A 13458-nucleotide genomic window follows, 5' to 3' on the forward strand; every position below is an offset into this window, starting at 1 on the left:
CCGCCGCTGATCGCAAAAACGGCGCTCCGCCGAGCACTGCCGCCTGGCTGTAACCTTCTGAAACAGCCGGGCGCTTCTCAGCGGCCTCCGGAACCCGAACCTGAACTTCCGGGTTCGGCATTCGGGAGAACGCCGAGAAGCCCCCCGGCTATTTCAGAAGGTGACAGCCGGGCGGCGGTGCTTCTCGGTGGCCTCCGGAACCCGAACCCGAACTTCCGGGTTTGGCGTTCGGGAGGCCACCGAGAAGCCCCCCGGCTGTTTCAAAAGATGACAGCCGGGCGGCGGGGCTTCTCGGCGGCCTCCCGAACTCCAAACCAGGAAGTTCAGCAAAAATTCGGGTTTGGGTGGCCGCCGAGAAGCCCCACCGCCCGGCTGTCATTGTTTGAAACAGCCGGGGGGCTTCTCGGCAGCCTCCCGAACCCAAACCCTGAAGTTCGGCAAAGTTCGGGTTTGGGGTTCGGGAGGACGCTGAGAAGCCCCCCGGCTGTTCCAAAAGGTGAAAGCCGGGCGGCGGGGCTTCTCGGCGGCCACCTGAAACCGAACTTTTGCCGAACGTCCGGGTTCGGCATTGGGAGAACGCTGAGAAGCGCCCGGCTGTTTCAAAAGGTGACAGCCGGGCGGCAGCGTTTTTTTTTCTTTCACACATTAATTCATTTTACATTGTTTCCTATGGGAAACAATGTTTTGTCTTGCGAACTTTTCGCCTTACGAACCTCACCCGGGAACCAATTAGGTTTGTAAGACGAGGTATCACTGTATATATATGTATACATTGCAATAAGTATACTTACCTGCAAAAAAGTTTAAAAACCTATCTTCACTCCCGTATATATCGGAAGGCTTCATAATAATGGCATCTGGAAATTCCTCCCGGACAACTTTTTCTCCTTCTGCCTAGGATCAAGTCATTGAAAGATAGTCAAACTGCTCACGCAGATGTTAAGATGTAAATTTCAACAGCCAAATCTAACAGAGAGCTCGTCCCAATTGCACATTTGATCATTTCAATATCCCGGCTAAGATACGAAGTTGAAAACATATCAGCAATGATGAGAATCTTTTAAAGCAGTGGTGTTCAACCTTTCTAATGCTGTGACCCTTTAATACAGTTTGTTTGTTTGTTTGTTTGTTTGTTTGTTTATTATTTATTTATTTATTGGATTTGTATGCTGCCCCTCTCCGTGGACTCGGGGCGGCTAACAACAGTGATAAAAACATTATGTAGCAATCCAATAATAAAACAACTAAAAACCCCTTATTATAAAAACCAGACATACGTACTGACATACCGTGCATAAACTGTAGAGGCCCAGGGGGAAAGAATATCTCAGTTCCCCCATGCCTGACGGCAGAGGTGGGTTTTAAGGAGCTTACGAAAGGTGAGGAGGGTGGGGGCAATTCTGATCTCTGGGGGGGAGTTGGTTCCAGAGGGCCGGGGCCGCCACAGAGAAGGCTCTTCCCCTGGGTCCAGCCAAACGACATTGTTTAGTTGACGGGACCCGGAGAAGGCCCACTCTGTGGGACCTAAACTGGGATTCGTCGTTTGGCGGGACCCAGGGGAAGAGCCTTCTCTGTGGCGGCCCCGACCCTCTGGAACCAGCTCCCCCCGGAGATTAGAATTGCCCCTACCCTCCTTGCCTTTCGTAAACTTCTTAAAACCCACCTCTGCCGCCAGACTTGGGGGAATTGAGACACCTCCCCCGGGCCTATACAGTTTATGCATGGTATGTTTGTGTGTGTGTATGTTCTTTGCTTTTTAATAAGGGGTTTTTAGTGAATTTATATTATTAGATTTGTTATATATTAGGGTTTTTTATTTATTTTAATTTTAATTTTACAAATGTGACATACAAGACAAAAGAAAAAACATACATAAAAACGTATATATACAACATTTGGGAAATGAAAGTTTCCCCAGGTTTTTTTGGGGGATGTTTGATCAGAGAATTACACTTCTTTTAGATAATATTAATTTTTGAATTCTTTTATTTGACGTGTTGCTTTGCATAAATTTTTATTTATTTATTTCTTTTAGCCAATCATAAAATTTTGCCCATGTTTTATAGTAATCTGATTCTTCTTTTCCCTCTAATCTTTTGGATAGCCTGTCCATCTCCGCACAGTCTAGTACAGTGGTACCTCAAGATACGAACCCCTCGTCTTACGAACAACTTGTGATACGAACCCGGGGTTCAGCAAAATTTTGCTTCTTCTTACGAACTTTTTTCGAGTTACGAACCTGCGTTCGGAGACAGCTGGGAAGCCGCGCGGCTGTTTTAAAAGGTAACAGCCGGGCGGCGGGGCTTCCCAGAAGCCTCCCGAACGCCGGTTCGTAACTCGAACAAAGTTCGTAAGAAGAGGCAATATTTGGCTGAACCCCGGGTTCGGTTCGGGAGGTTCCTGGGAAGCCCCCCAGGCCGGCTGCGACCTTTTAAAACACCCGCGCCGCTTCGCAGCTGTCTCGCGAAGCCGAACGCGGAAGTTCGGCTTTAGCGTTTGGCTTCAGGAGACAGCTACGAAGCGGCGCGGGTGTTTTAAAAGGTCGCAGCCGGCCTGGGGGGCTTGCCAGCACCCCCCCCGAACCCCGAACCCGGAAGTTCGGCAAAAGTTCGGGGTTCGGGGGGGGGGCCTGGCAAGCCCCCCAGGCCGGCTGCGACCTTTTAAAACACCCGCGCCGCTTCCCATCTGTCTCCTGAAGCCGAACACGGAAGTTCGGCTTTGCCGTTCGGCTTCAGGAGACAGCTGCGAAGCGGCGCGGCTCTTTTAAAAGGTCGCAGCCGGCCTGGGGGGCTTGCCAGCACCCCCCCGAACCCCGAACCCGGAAGTTCGGCAAAAGTTCGGGGTTCGGGGGGGTGCTGGCAAGCCCCCCAGGCCGGCTGCGACCTTTTAAAACACCCGCGCCGCTTCCCATCTGTCTCCTGAAGCCGAACACGGAAGTTCGGCTTTGCCGTTCGGCTTCAGGAGACAGCTGCGAAGCGGCGCGGCTCTTTTAAAAGGTCGCAGCCGGCCTGGGGGGCTTGCCAGCACCCCCCGAACCCCGAACCCGGAAGTTCGGCAAAAGTTCGGGGTTCGGGGGGGTGCTGGGAAGTCCCCCAGGCCGGCTGCGACCTTTTAAAACAGCCGGAAAGCCGTTATTTTGCGGGGGGTTTTTTGGTTGCACGGATTAATTGACTTTACATTGTTTCCTATGGGAAACAATGTTTCGTCTTACGAACTTTTCGTCTTACGAACCTCCTCCTTGCACCAATTAAGTTCGTATCATGAGGTATTACTGTATTTTTTTAATTATTATGTTTTCTTCCGGTATTTTATCTGTTTTCCACTGTTGGGCATATACTATTCTGGCAGCTGTTAGTATATGTATAACTAGATTTGTTATATGTTGTTTTATTGTTGTTGTGAACCGCCCCGAGTCTATGGAAAGGGGCGGCATACAAATCCAATAAATAAATAAATAAATAAATAAATAAATAAATAAACAAACAAACAAATTAATTAATTCATGGAGGACAGGGGTAGGGCAGTGGTGAAATGTTACCGGTTCGGCCTAGCCTACCGATAATGGTGGCCAATGGTAGTTTGGAGAAGTGGTAACGGTGGTAGCAAGCCACCCAGACATTGCCACTTCCTTTCTTTTTTTTTTAACCCTCTGTGCAAAACCTTCTGCACATGAGGGTGAAAAAGCACATGGGTGGTGGCAATGTCGTTTGGGGGGACCAAGGGGAAGAGCCTTCTCTGTGGCGGCCCCGACCCTTTGGAACCAACTCCCCCCCCGATATCAGAGTTGCCCCCATCCTCCTAGCCTTTCGTAAGCTCCTTAAAACCCACCTCTGTCGTCAGGCATGGGGGAATTGACTTTTTCCCTCCCCCTAGGCTTATAAAAGTTATGCATGGTACGCTAGTATGTATGATTGGTTTTAAATTGGGTTTTTTTTAAATTAACTTAAATATTAAATTTGTTTTACATTGTATTGTTATTGCTGTGAGCCGCCCCGAGTCTGCGGAGAGGGGTGGCATACAAATCTGATTAATAAATAAATAAATAAATGTGTGCAAAGCGCATAATTCCGAGCCACTAGGCCAAGGTAAATAAATTTCACTGCTGGGTTAGCGCAGAGGTCCCCAACCTTTTTTGCACCAGAGACTGGCTTTAAGCTAGACCAGTTTTCCACGGCCCGGGGGGGGGGGGGGGGGGGGGGCTTTGGTCAAATGGGGGTGGGGTTATGGAGGGGTGGAGCTTAGTGACGCAGCCCTCCACACTTCTCCACAGGGCGGGGAGAATCAGGAGGCTCCTTTGGCGGCTGGGGGCTGCCTGGCTTTGTGATTTTGGCTGGGGGGGGGGGGGGAGTTAGGAAGGTCCTACTTCTCCCCCCCCCCAGCCAAAAATTCAAAGCCTATCTGCTGGATACGGGCGATGAGTGGGACAGAGCGGCGCGGAAGCCTCTTGCAGCAGCTGCCACAGCCACCGGCTTCGCTCGTCCCGCTCATCGCCCGTATCCAGCAGATAGGCTTTGAGTTTTTGGCTGGGGGGGGGGGGAGAAGTAGGACCTTCCTAACTCCCCCCCAGCCAAAATCACAAAGCCAGGCAGCCCCCAGCCGCCAAAGGAGCCTCCTGATTCTCCCCGCCCTGCCCGACGCCCCACCCTGTCCTGCATAATGTCCTCTGCCGGGAGGGCAGCGGCGCCGCGGACCGGCTGGAAAACCCCAACGGCCCGGTCCCGGTCCGCGGACCAGCGGTTGGGGACCTCTGGGTTAGCGTTCTCCCCATGATCAGCGTTGGGTAGCAGCTGGTGTGCTCAGGTGCTCCCTCCCGGTGGGGAATTCCAGGGATGTGTGTGCAGCTGTGCGCCCGACGCTCCCCTGCGCGAGATTTGGCTTCTGCGCATGCGCAGCAAGCGAAATCTCATGTGAGGACACTCACCCGAACAACATTTTGGTGATTTTCACCGGGGTTTTTTTTGCTTCTGAGCATGCGCGGAAGCAAAAATAGCATCGGAAATTGCCAAAACCTCACTCTCGCGCATGTCCTCATGAGATTTCGCCTGCTGCGCATGCGCAGAAGAGCCAAATCTTGTGCCGACGGGCATGCGTGAGCCCTCGACGGGCACACCAGTAGGTAGTAAGTAAGTCAAGCGGCCCTTTTGCTGCCCATGATCCTTAAAATATAATTACAAATCATCACCAATCATAAGATACAACAGTGATAGAACATAAGTTGTATTCGGAAACTAAATAAAACAATATAAATTGTAAAGATACAAGCGCAGCAGGTAGAGTGCTGTACTGCAGGCCACTGAAGCTGACTTGTAGACCTGAAGGTCAGCGGTTCAAACCTCATGACCGGCTCAAGGTTGACTCAGCTTTCCATCCTTCTGAGGTGGGTTAAAATGAGGACCCGGATGGTGGGGGCAATAGGCTGGCTCTGTTAAAAAGGGCTATGGCTAACATGTTGTAAGTCGCCCTGAGTCTAAGGAGAAGGGCGGCATAAAAATTGAATAAATAAATAAATAAATAAATAAATAAATAAAGCAGAAGGATGTAAATAATTACAAAAGAGTAACATTGATGAATCCCATCGACTGGTCAGATCCCAGAGAGTTGGTCTTCTCCAGGTTCTGTCAGCTAAGCAATGCCGCCTGGCGGGGCCTAGGGGTAGAGCCTTCTCTGTGGCAGCCCCAGCCCTTTGGAATCAACTCTCTCCAGAGATTTGTACCCCCCCCCTCCCTCCTGGCTTTTCGAAGTCTTTAAAAAGTCATCTCTGCTGGCAGGCTTCTGACCATTGAGCACTGGTATTGTGCTGCGGCCATATGTATCATGGCACCGGACCAGAATATCTCAGGGACCGCCTTCTGCTGCACGAATCCCAGCGACCAGTTACGTCCCACAGAGTGGGTCTTCTCCGGGTCCCGTCAACTAAACAATGTCGCTTGGCGGAACGCAGGGGAAGAGCCTTCTCTGTGGTGGCCCTGGCCCTCTGGAACCAACTCCCCCCAGAGATTAGAATTGCTCCCACCCTCCTTGCCTTTCGTAAGCTGCTTAAAACCCACCTCTGCCGCCGGGCATGCGGGAATTGAGATACGCTTTCCCCCTAGGCCTTTACAATTTTATGCATGATATGTCTGTATGTATGTTTGGTTTTTTATAACAATGGGTTTTTAACTGTTTTTAGTATTGGATTATTATTATATGCTGTTTTATTACTGTTGTTAGCCGCCCCGAGTCTGCGGAGAGGGGCGGCATACAAATCAATCAATCAATCAATCAATCAATCAATCAATCAATCAATCGAATAAATAAATAAAATAAATAATTAAATAAATAAAATAAATAATTAAATAAATAAAATAAATAAATAAAATAAAGAAACAAATAAATAAAATAAATAAATAAAATAAATAAATTAAATAAAATAATAAATAAATAAATAAATAAATAAATAAATTTGGGATTAAATGGAATGAATGTGAATTACTGTTTTTTAATAATTGGGGTTTTAGATAAATTTTAGATTATTTTTGAACCCTGGATTTCTCACATGTCTTTTTTGTATTGTAAGGTGCCCGGAGGCAATGGAGAAAGGCGGCCTAGAAACTCAAATAATAATAAACAATAAAATAAACATATTTACTTTAGTCCTAAGGTATTTTGAAGGACTTTTGCTATCTGAGTTCAAGTGAGAAAAGTGAATCAGTTTTTCTACTCCGGCCTCTTTTGAAAGGCGAGCAATCTCTCTAGGAATGGAAACGAACACGTCTTCATACTTGAAGTTTCTAAAAGAAGGACCAAAACCAAGAATTAGTGTCACTCATGGATAAAATACTCCCCCCCACACACATCATAATCAGGATACTGTTGCAAACAGAACTTAAGAGAACATTTATTTATGGGTAGTTCATTTAGTGACTGTTCTGCTCTGGGCCTACTCGGATCGGAGCGAAGAGAGAATCCACGGACAGAGATTTCAAATCAAACACTTTTATATTTAAAACAGGGTTTATATAAGTGTTCTGCCCTGGTACAAGCCTCCCGAAAATTCACGGGTACAAATTTCAGACACACACACACGTTTGAAAATTCAAAACAATGTCCTTTATCACAAAACTCAAAAGAAACAAAGCACCCTTTTTGTATTGCACAGAGCACTCTTCCCCAAAACAACCTTGTCGGCTGTACAAGTCCCTTACTCAGTCATTAAGTACTTAGGTAGTAGCTGTGAAGAAACGTCACAGCCCTCCTTCTTCCCACGAAGTGAAACACACACACACTTTACTCTGCTTTGGTGTCAAAGGCGTGAAAAATCCACAAAGTTCAGACACAGCGAGGCACGATCCTGAAGAACTGCGATCAGATAATCTTCCACAGCGGGCAAACTAGCACGCTGCTATTTATAGCAGCAGCTCTAATTACTGGAACCCCACCCAAACACAGGTGGCCTCTCTTATCTCCTGTAATATGTCCTCAATTGGTCTTTTCTACGCATAACTCTGCGCCTGCGTGGGTCCAAGACTTTGTCATCCGAATAGACCAAAGATAATGGTGATTGGCTTCCTGCCCCCCTCTTCCAAGTCACCCCCACCTCTTCTTCGTCCGAGGAAACTGCACTCCCTGACTCTGCCGGCAACAAAACAGGCCTAGGACATGTTGACGTTTCCCCTGCCTCCACATCCCCTGGGGCAGAAGCTGGGCCAGAGCCAACCGCAAGGTCAGCGTTTCAGTCCAAGGCAGGTTTAAATTCAGTTACTGTGGATTTACCAACCACGTCTGCTGGAAGTTTGTTCCAAGCATCTACTACTCTTTCAGTAAAATAATATTTTCTCATGTTGCTTCTGATCTTTCCCCCAACTAACCTCAGATTGTGTCCCCTTGTTCCTGTGTTCACTTTCCTATTAAAAACACTTCCCTCCTGAACGTTTACATTCAAAATGTAAATTCAGTTACTATGGATTTATCAACCACGTCTGCTGGAAGTTTGTTCCAAGCATCTACTACTCTTTCAGCAAAATAATATTTTCTCGTGTTGCTTCTGATCTTTCCCCCAACTAACCTCAGATTGTGTCCCCTTGTTCCTGTGTTCACTTTCCTATTAAAAACACTCCCCTCCTGAACCTTATTTAACCCTTTAACACATTTAAATGTTTCAACCATGTCCCTCCCTTTCCCTTCTGTTGTCCAAACTATACAAATTGCGTTCATTAAGTCTTTCCTGATACGTTTTATGCTTAAGACCTTCCACCATTTTTGGGGAAAATGGACTATGATCAATCACGGCCGAATTGTGTTGCCTGGATAAGTATGTATGTTTGGTTGACTGGATGGCTGTGGATTACTGCAGGATTTTATCGTTTTTATTATTTTAATGTTTTCAGTATGAATATTGACTTATTTTATTATTGTATTATATTGTGTTTTATATTGTTGTAAACTGCCCTGAGTCCGACGGGATTGGGCAGCATAGACGTCAAATTAATAAATGAATTAATAATAATAATTAATAATAATAATAATAATAATTTATTGGATTTGTATGCCGCCCCTCTCTGCAGACTCAGGGCAGCTAACAGCAATAATAAACACATGTACAATCCAATAATAAAAAACAACTAAAAACCCCTATTATAAAACCAATCATACACACAAACATACCATGCATAACTTGTAATGGCCTAGGGGGAAGAGCTATCTCAACTCCCCCATGCCTGGCGGTATAAATGAGTCTTGAGTAGTTTACGAAAGACAGGGAGGGTGGGGGCAGTTCTAATCTCCGGGGGGAGTTGGTTCCAGAGGGCCGGGGCTGCCACAGAGAAGGCTCTTCCCCTGGGGCCCGCCAAACAACATTGTTTAGTCGACGGGACCCGGAGAAGGCCAACTCTGTGGGACCTTATCGGTCGCCGGGATTCGTGCGGTAGCAGGCGGTTCCGGAGGTAATCTGGCCCAATGCCATGTAGGGCTTTAAAGGTCATGACCAACACTTTGAATTGTGACCGGAAACTGATCGGCAGCCAATGCAAGCCATTATAAATAAACCGAGGGAGGACACCACTGAGCCCTCTCTGGTACCATGATGACCAATCCCCAATTTTTTTTCCGAAGGGGGAGAATTACCTTGTTTCCCAATCTCTTCCAACCAGGTTGATTACCACGTGGCTATTTTCGAGAGCTCTTCGGGTAGAATCTTGGTCGCGTGAATCCCATTCCTGATAACCACAAAAAAACACACAAACTAAGTTAAATGATGTCAAACCTTTCACAGGGAAGGCCCAGTAGTTTGTGACCCATGTAAGAACACCTAGATTTATACAGTGGTACCTCGACATACGAGTCTAATTCGTTCCAGACCCTAGCTCGTAACTCGCATCTCGAACGACTACCTTTAGACTTTGTTTTTCCACGCCGAGATAACCAGAAGCAAGGATTCTTGCGCCACCTGGTGGAAGCTCGCCTCGTATCTCAAATTTGAGCTCGGGTGTTGAACAGAAATTTTGCTCGCGTTGTAGCTCGTAACTTGGAATACTCGCATGTGGAGCAGCTCGTATCTAGAGGTACTACTGTACACCGCTTCATAGTGCTTTCCAGTCCTAAGTGGTTTACAGAGAGCATATTGCCTCCAACAATCTGGGTCCACATTTTACCGACCTGGGAAGGTTGAGTCAACCTTGAGCCTGTGAGAATCAAACTGTTGGCATTTGGCAGAATTGACTTGCAATACTGCCCTCTAACCACTGCGCCACCACAGCTCTTAACTTTTTTGTCTAACAAGATCATTCACATAGTCCTTAACTTGAGATAGTTTATTTACTGGCCAAAGTTACATTACTGAAGTGACTTATGACCATTTTTCACACTTATTTTTTTTTCCAGAAAGTTTTTTTCCCTCCACATTCAGATTTAGCAAATTTAACATGCACAGTGGTACAGTACTTAAGAACGCCTCTACTTAAGAACTTTTCTAGATAAGAAACAGGTGCTCAAGATTTTTTTGCCTCTACTTAAGAACCATTTTCTACTTAAGAACCCGAGCCTGGGAAAAAATTCCCAGGAAATTTGAGAGCAGCATGAAGGCCCGGCCAGTTTCCTGCCATTCCCCCTTTAATCCTGGCCATCTCGGGCTTTTCTGGGGTGCCAGAGGAGCCTTTCAGTGGCGCTTAAGGAGGCTTTGGCAGCCCAGAGTGAACGGAACATTTTCCTTTCTTTGGGTGCTTGGAGAGGGAATAAACCACTTTGCTGTGGTGGCTCCCTCGCGCTGCCTCCCATACACCCGGTGCGAGGTTGCCCCCCGGAGTGTCTGGGCGCGGAAAAGCAAAAGGGGTGCTCACCTCACCTTCTTCCTTCGGCAGCAACTGTCTTCCTCCTCTTCTTCCTCCTCCCACCCAAATTCCAAGCTTTTATTTCTTCCCTAATGGGTTTGCAACCATTATTTGCTTTTACATTGATTCCTATGGGAAAAATTGCTTCTAGTTAAGAACGTTTCTGCTTAAGAATCTGGTCACGGAACGAATTAAGTTCTTAAGTAGAGGTACCACTGTATATACCTTCCAATATTACATATGCATACTTTCAAATTATTCTTTGTTTCATAAGCCAATATCTTAATTAATTGATTTCCCCCCTTTTGACCAACAGCAGTCTGCCCCTCTAGCTATTCTTATACACTCCCTCCTTCTTCAAACTCTTTCCTCTTCCTACCTGCTTTCCCTTAACTCCTCGACCTCTCTTTCCTTCTCTCTCTCCTTTACCACTTCCTCAACCTCACTCACCTTCTCTTCCTCCCTTTCTACTTTCTCTCCCACCTTCTAATACCTTTCCTGGAGTGTTTTCCAACCTAAAAAATTGCCTTAGCAGTCGATTCCATTTTTTCCGTGACACTGTCAGTGCGCAGAGATTTACAATAGCTGACGTCCTGCCGCTTCCACAGCTTGGAGAGCACTGAGACCGGTTTCGCGGCAAAACCTAGCGTCCCCCACACTTACTCCAAGGGCTTCGGTTCCACTCCACCCAATCGGAGCGGCGTGGGAAATTTAATTGCATTAGAGTGGTACTTCATGATACGAACTTAATTGGTTCCAGGAGGAGGTTCGTAAGGTGAAAAGTTCGTAAGACGAAACAATGTTTCCCGTAGGAATCAATGTAAAAGCAAATAATGCGTGCAAATCCTTCAGGAAAATCCCAAACTTTAGAAGGGAGGCGAACAGAGGGCAGGGAGGAGCAGCTAAAGGGGGCGGGTGGAAGAAGCAAGGCTAGGCTAAAGGGTGAGTGGGAAGGAAGAAAGGCAAGGGGGGCGCCCCTCCCTTTTCCTTCTTCAGAAGACACCCTTTCAGTGCCTCTGCAAGCACGCTGTTCTACTTTTTAAAATGCAAACACTTTCCCCCTCCAACCCGCCCCTCCCTTTTCTTTCTTCAGAAGACACCCTTTCAGTGCCTCTGCAAGCACGCTGTTCTACTTTTTTAAATGCAAACACTTTCCCCCTCCAAGCCGCCCCTCCCTTTTCTTTCTTCAAAAAAGGGGAAAAAAAGAAACCCCTTCATCTCAGCAGCAGCGACTTGGGTTCGTAAGGTGAAAATAGTTCGGAAGAAGAGGCAAAAAAATCTTAACCCTGGGTTCGTATCTCGAAAAGTTCGTTAGAAGAGGCGTTCGTAAGATGAGGTACCACTGTACTTTTGGAACGCATCCTGTAGCAACCCCCGCCGGATCCATGTGGTCATGGGATCAAAATTAGGATGCTTAGCAACTTCCAGACTTACTTAACAACCTTGTTGCTGACTTAACAACTGCAGGGATTCACTTAAAACTGTGTTAATGAAGGTCATAAAATTGGGACAAAGCTCGCTTGACGAATGTCTGGCTTAGCAACGGAAATTTTGAGCTCAAAATATTACGCTCTTCCTAGCACGAATCAATTTTGAGATGAAGAATCACAGAAGAGGCAAAGTCTGCGTTAAAAATATTTCCACTTTTTCTTTTTGTGCCTTTCATAAGGATTTGTGGCAAATTTCACACCATACCATAAAAATAAGCTGTCCTAGGTCACCCATGGGCCGAAGATACAGGAGATCGTACTCATCACAGCGATACGGGATAATGACTTGAGAACCAATACGGCCTAGAATAAGAAGTATGTAAGTAAGAAGTAAACAAGGAAATTCTGGATTATGGTTCAAAAGAAGGTAAAAGAAATATTAAAGTTTGAATTAGAATTTAAACCCGAGATATTTTTATTAGGAATAATCAGAGGACAACATGAAAACTATTATTTGATAGTACATGTATTAACTGCAGCCTGACTGATCTTCGCAAAGAACTGGAAAAAATGAAAACGTACCAACCAAGAATATGGTAATTTAAAAATACTAGAATGCGCAAAATGGAGTAAACTTACTCTAGAGTTACAGAACAAACAGGAAGAAGAATATTACACTGTGTGGGATAAATTTTATAGTTGGATTGATGGAAAGTGAGAAACAAGATAAATGTAAATAAATCCAAAATTGGGGAAACCGAAGAAACAGAAATGTAATTGTAAATATGTTTTCAAGCGTAATCTTCTGAAATTTTAAAATAGTGACAGAGAGTACATTTGTAGCATTTACCTTCATAATTGAATGGCGTACCGATTATCGTATATATTAAGTCGGAGGAGCAATACATTGATGAACGACAACATTCATTTAATAAATGAAGTCTATCCTATTTGTATATTACCTAGGTGATTAACAATATATCGGCCCACAAATCCTGTAGCCCCAAAGACTGTGGCAACAATGCCACTGACTGAGGAACGTCCACTGCGCCCATGTGGCATCACAGTATAATGAACTGAGCGATCTTGTTGAAGAAGGGACAACACTCCTGGAGAAATGCCATACCCTAAAACACAAGAACATTGAACAATAATATGTATGGTTTTAATACATATGGTTCTGCAACCCAACAAGATCAACATAGACTTCAGAGGATAATCAGAACTGCAGAAAAAATTGCTGCCAACCTGCCTTCCATTGAGGACCTGTATACCGCACAAGTTAAAAAAGAAGACTGTGAAAATATTTACTGACCTTTCGCATCCTGGACATAAACTTTCAATTCCTACCCTCAAAACATCCCTACAGAGCACTGCATACCAAGAAAACTAGACACAAGAATAATATTTTCCCAAATGCCATAACTCTGCTAAACAAATAATTACCTCAATACTGTCAAACTATTTACTAATATTTCTACTAGTTTTTTTCTCATAATTCCTATCACCCATTTCCTCCCACTTAGGACTGTATGACTGTAACTTGTTGCTTGTATCCTTAAGATTTTTATTAATATTGATTTTTTTTTTCTAATTGCTTTTATTTGACCCTTATGACAATCATTAAGTGTTGTACCTCATGATTCTTGACAAATGTATCTTTCTCTTTTATGTACACTAAGAGCATCTGCACCAAAGACAAATTCCTTGTGTGTCCAGTCACA

The 13458-nt window shown here is 45.4% G+C and overlaps 1 protein-coding gene across 1 annotated transcript in view; it reads right to left on the reverse strand.

Annotated features, from left to right (window-relative positions):
• The window catches only part of NDUFA9 (NADH:ubiquinone oxidoreductase subunit A9), a 30946-nt gene that overhangs the window by 16344 nt on the left and 1144 nt on the right, over positions 1-13458 (reverse strand). The window contains exons 2-6 of the mRNA XM_070755204.1: positions 12697-12861; positions 12000-12097; positions 9103-9194; positions 6629-6770; positions 792-894 (exon numbers count right to left, since the gene is read on the reverse strand). Coding sequence (XP_070611305.1) covers positions 792-894; positions 6629-6770; positions 9103-9194; positions 12000-12097; positions 12697-12861 — 600 coding nt within the window. The remainder of the gene's footprint in view (positions 1-791; positions 895-6628; positions 6771-9102; positions 9195-11999; positions 12098-12696; positions 12862-13458) is intronic.

Source organism: Erythrolamprus reginae, chromosome 6, assembly GCF_031021105.1.
Source record: "Erythrolamprus reginae isolate rEryReg1 chromosome 6, rEryReg1.hap1, whole genome shotgun sequence".
NCBI lineage: Eukaryota > Metazoa > Chordata > Lepidosauria > Squamata > Dipsadidae > Erythrolamprus > Erythrolamprus reginae.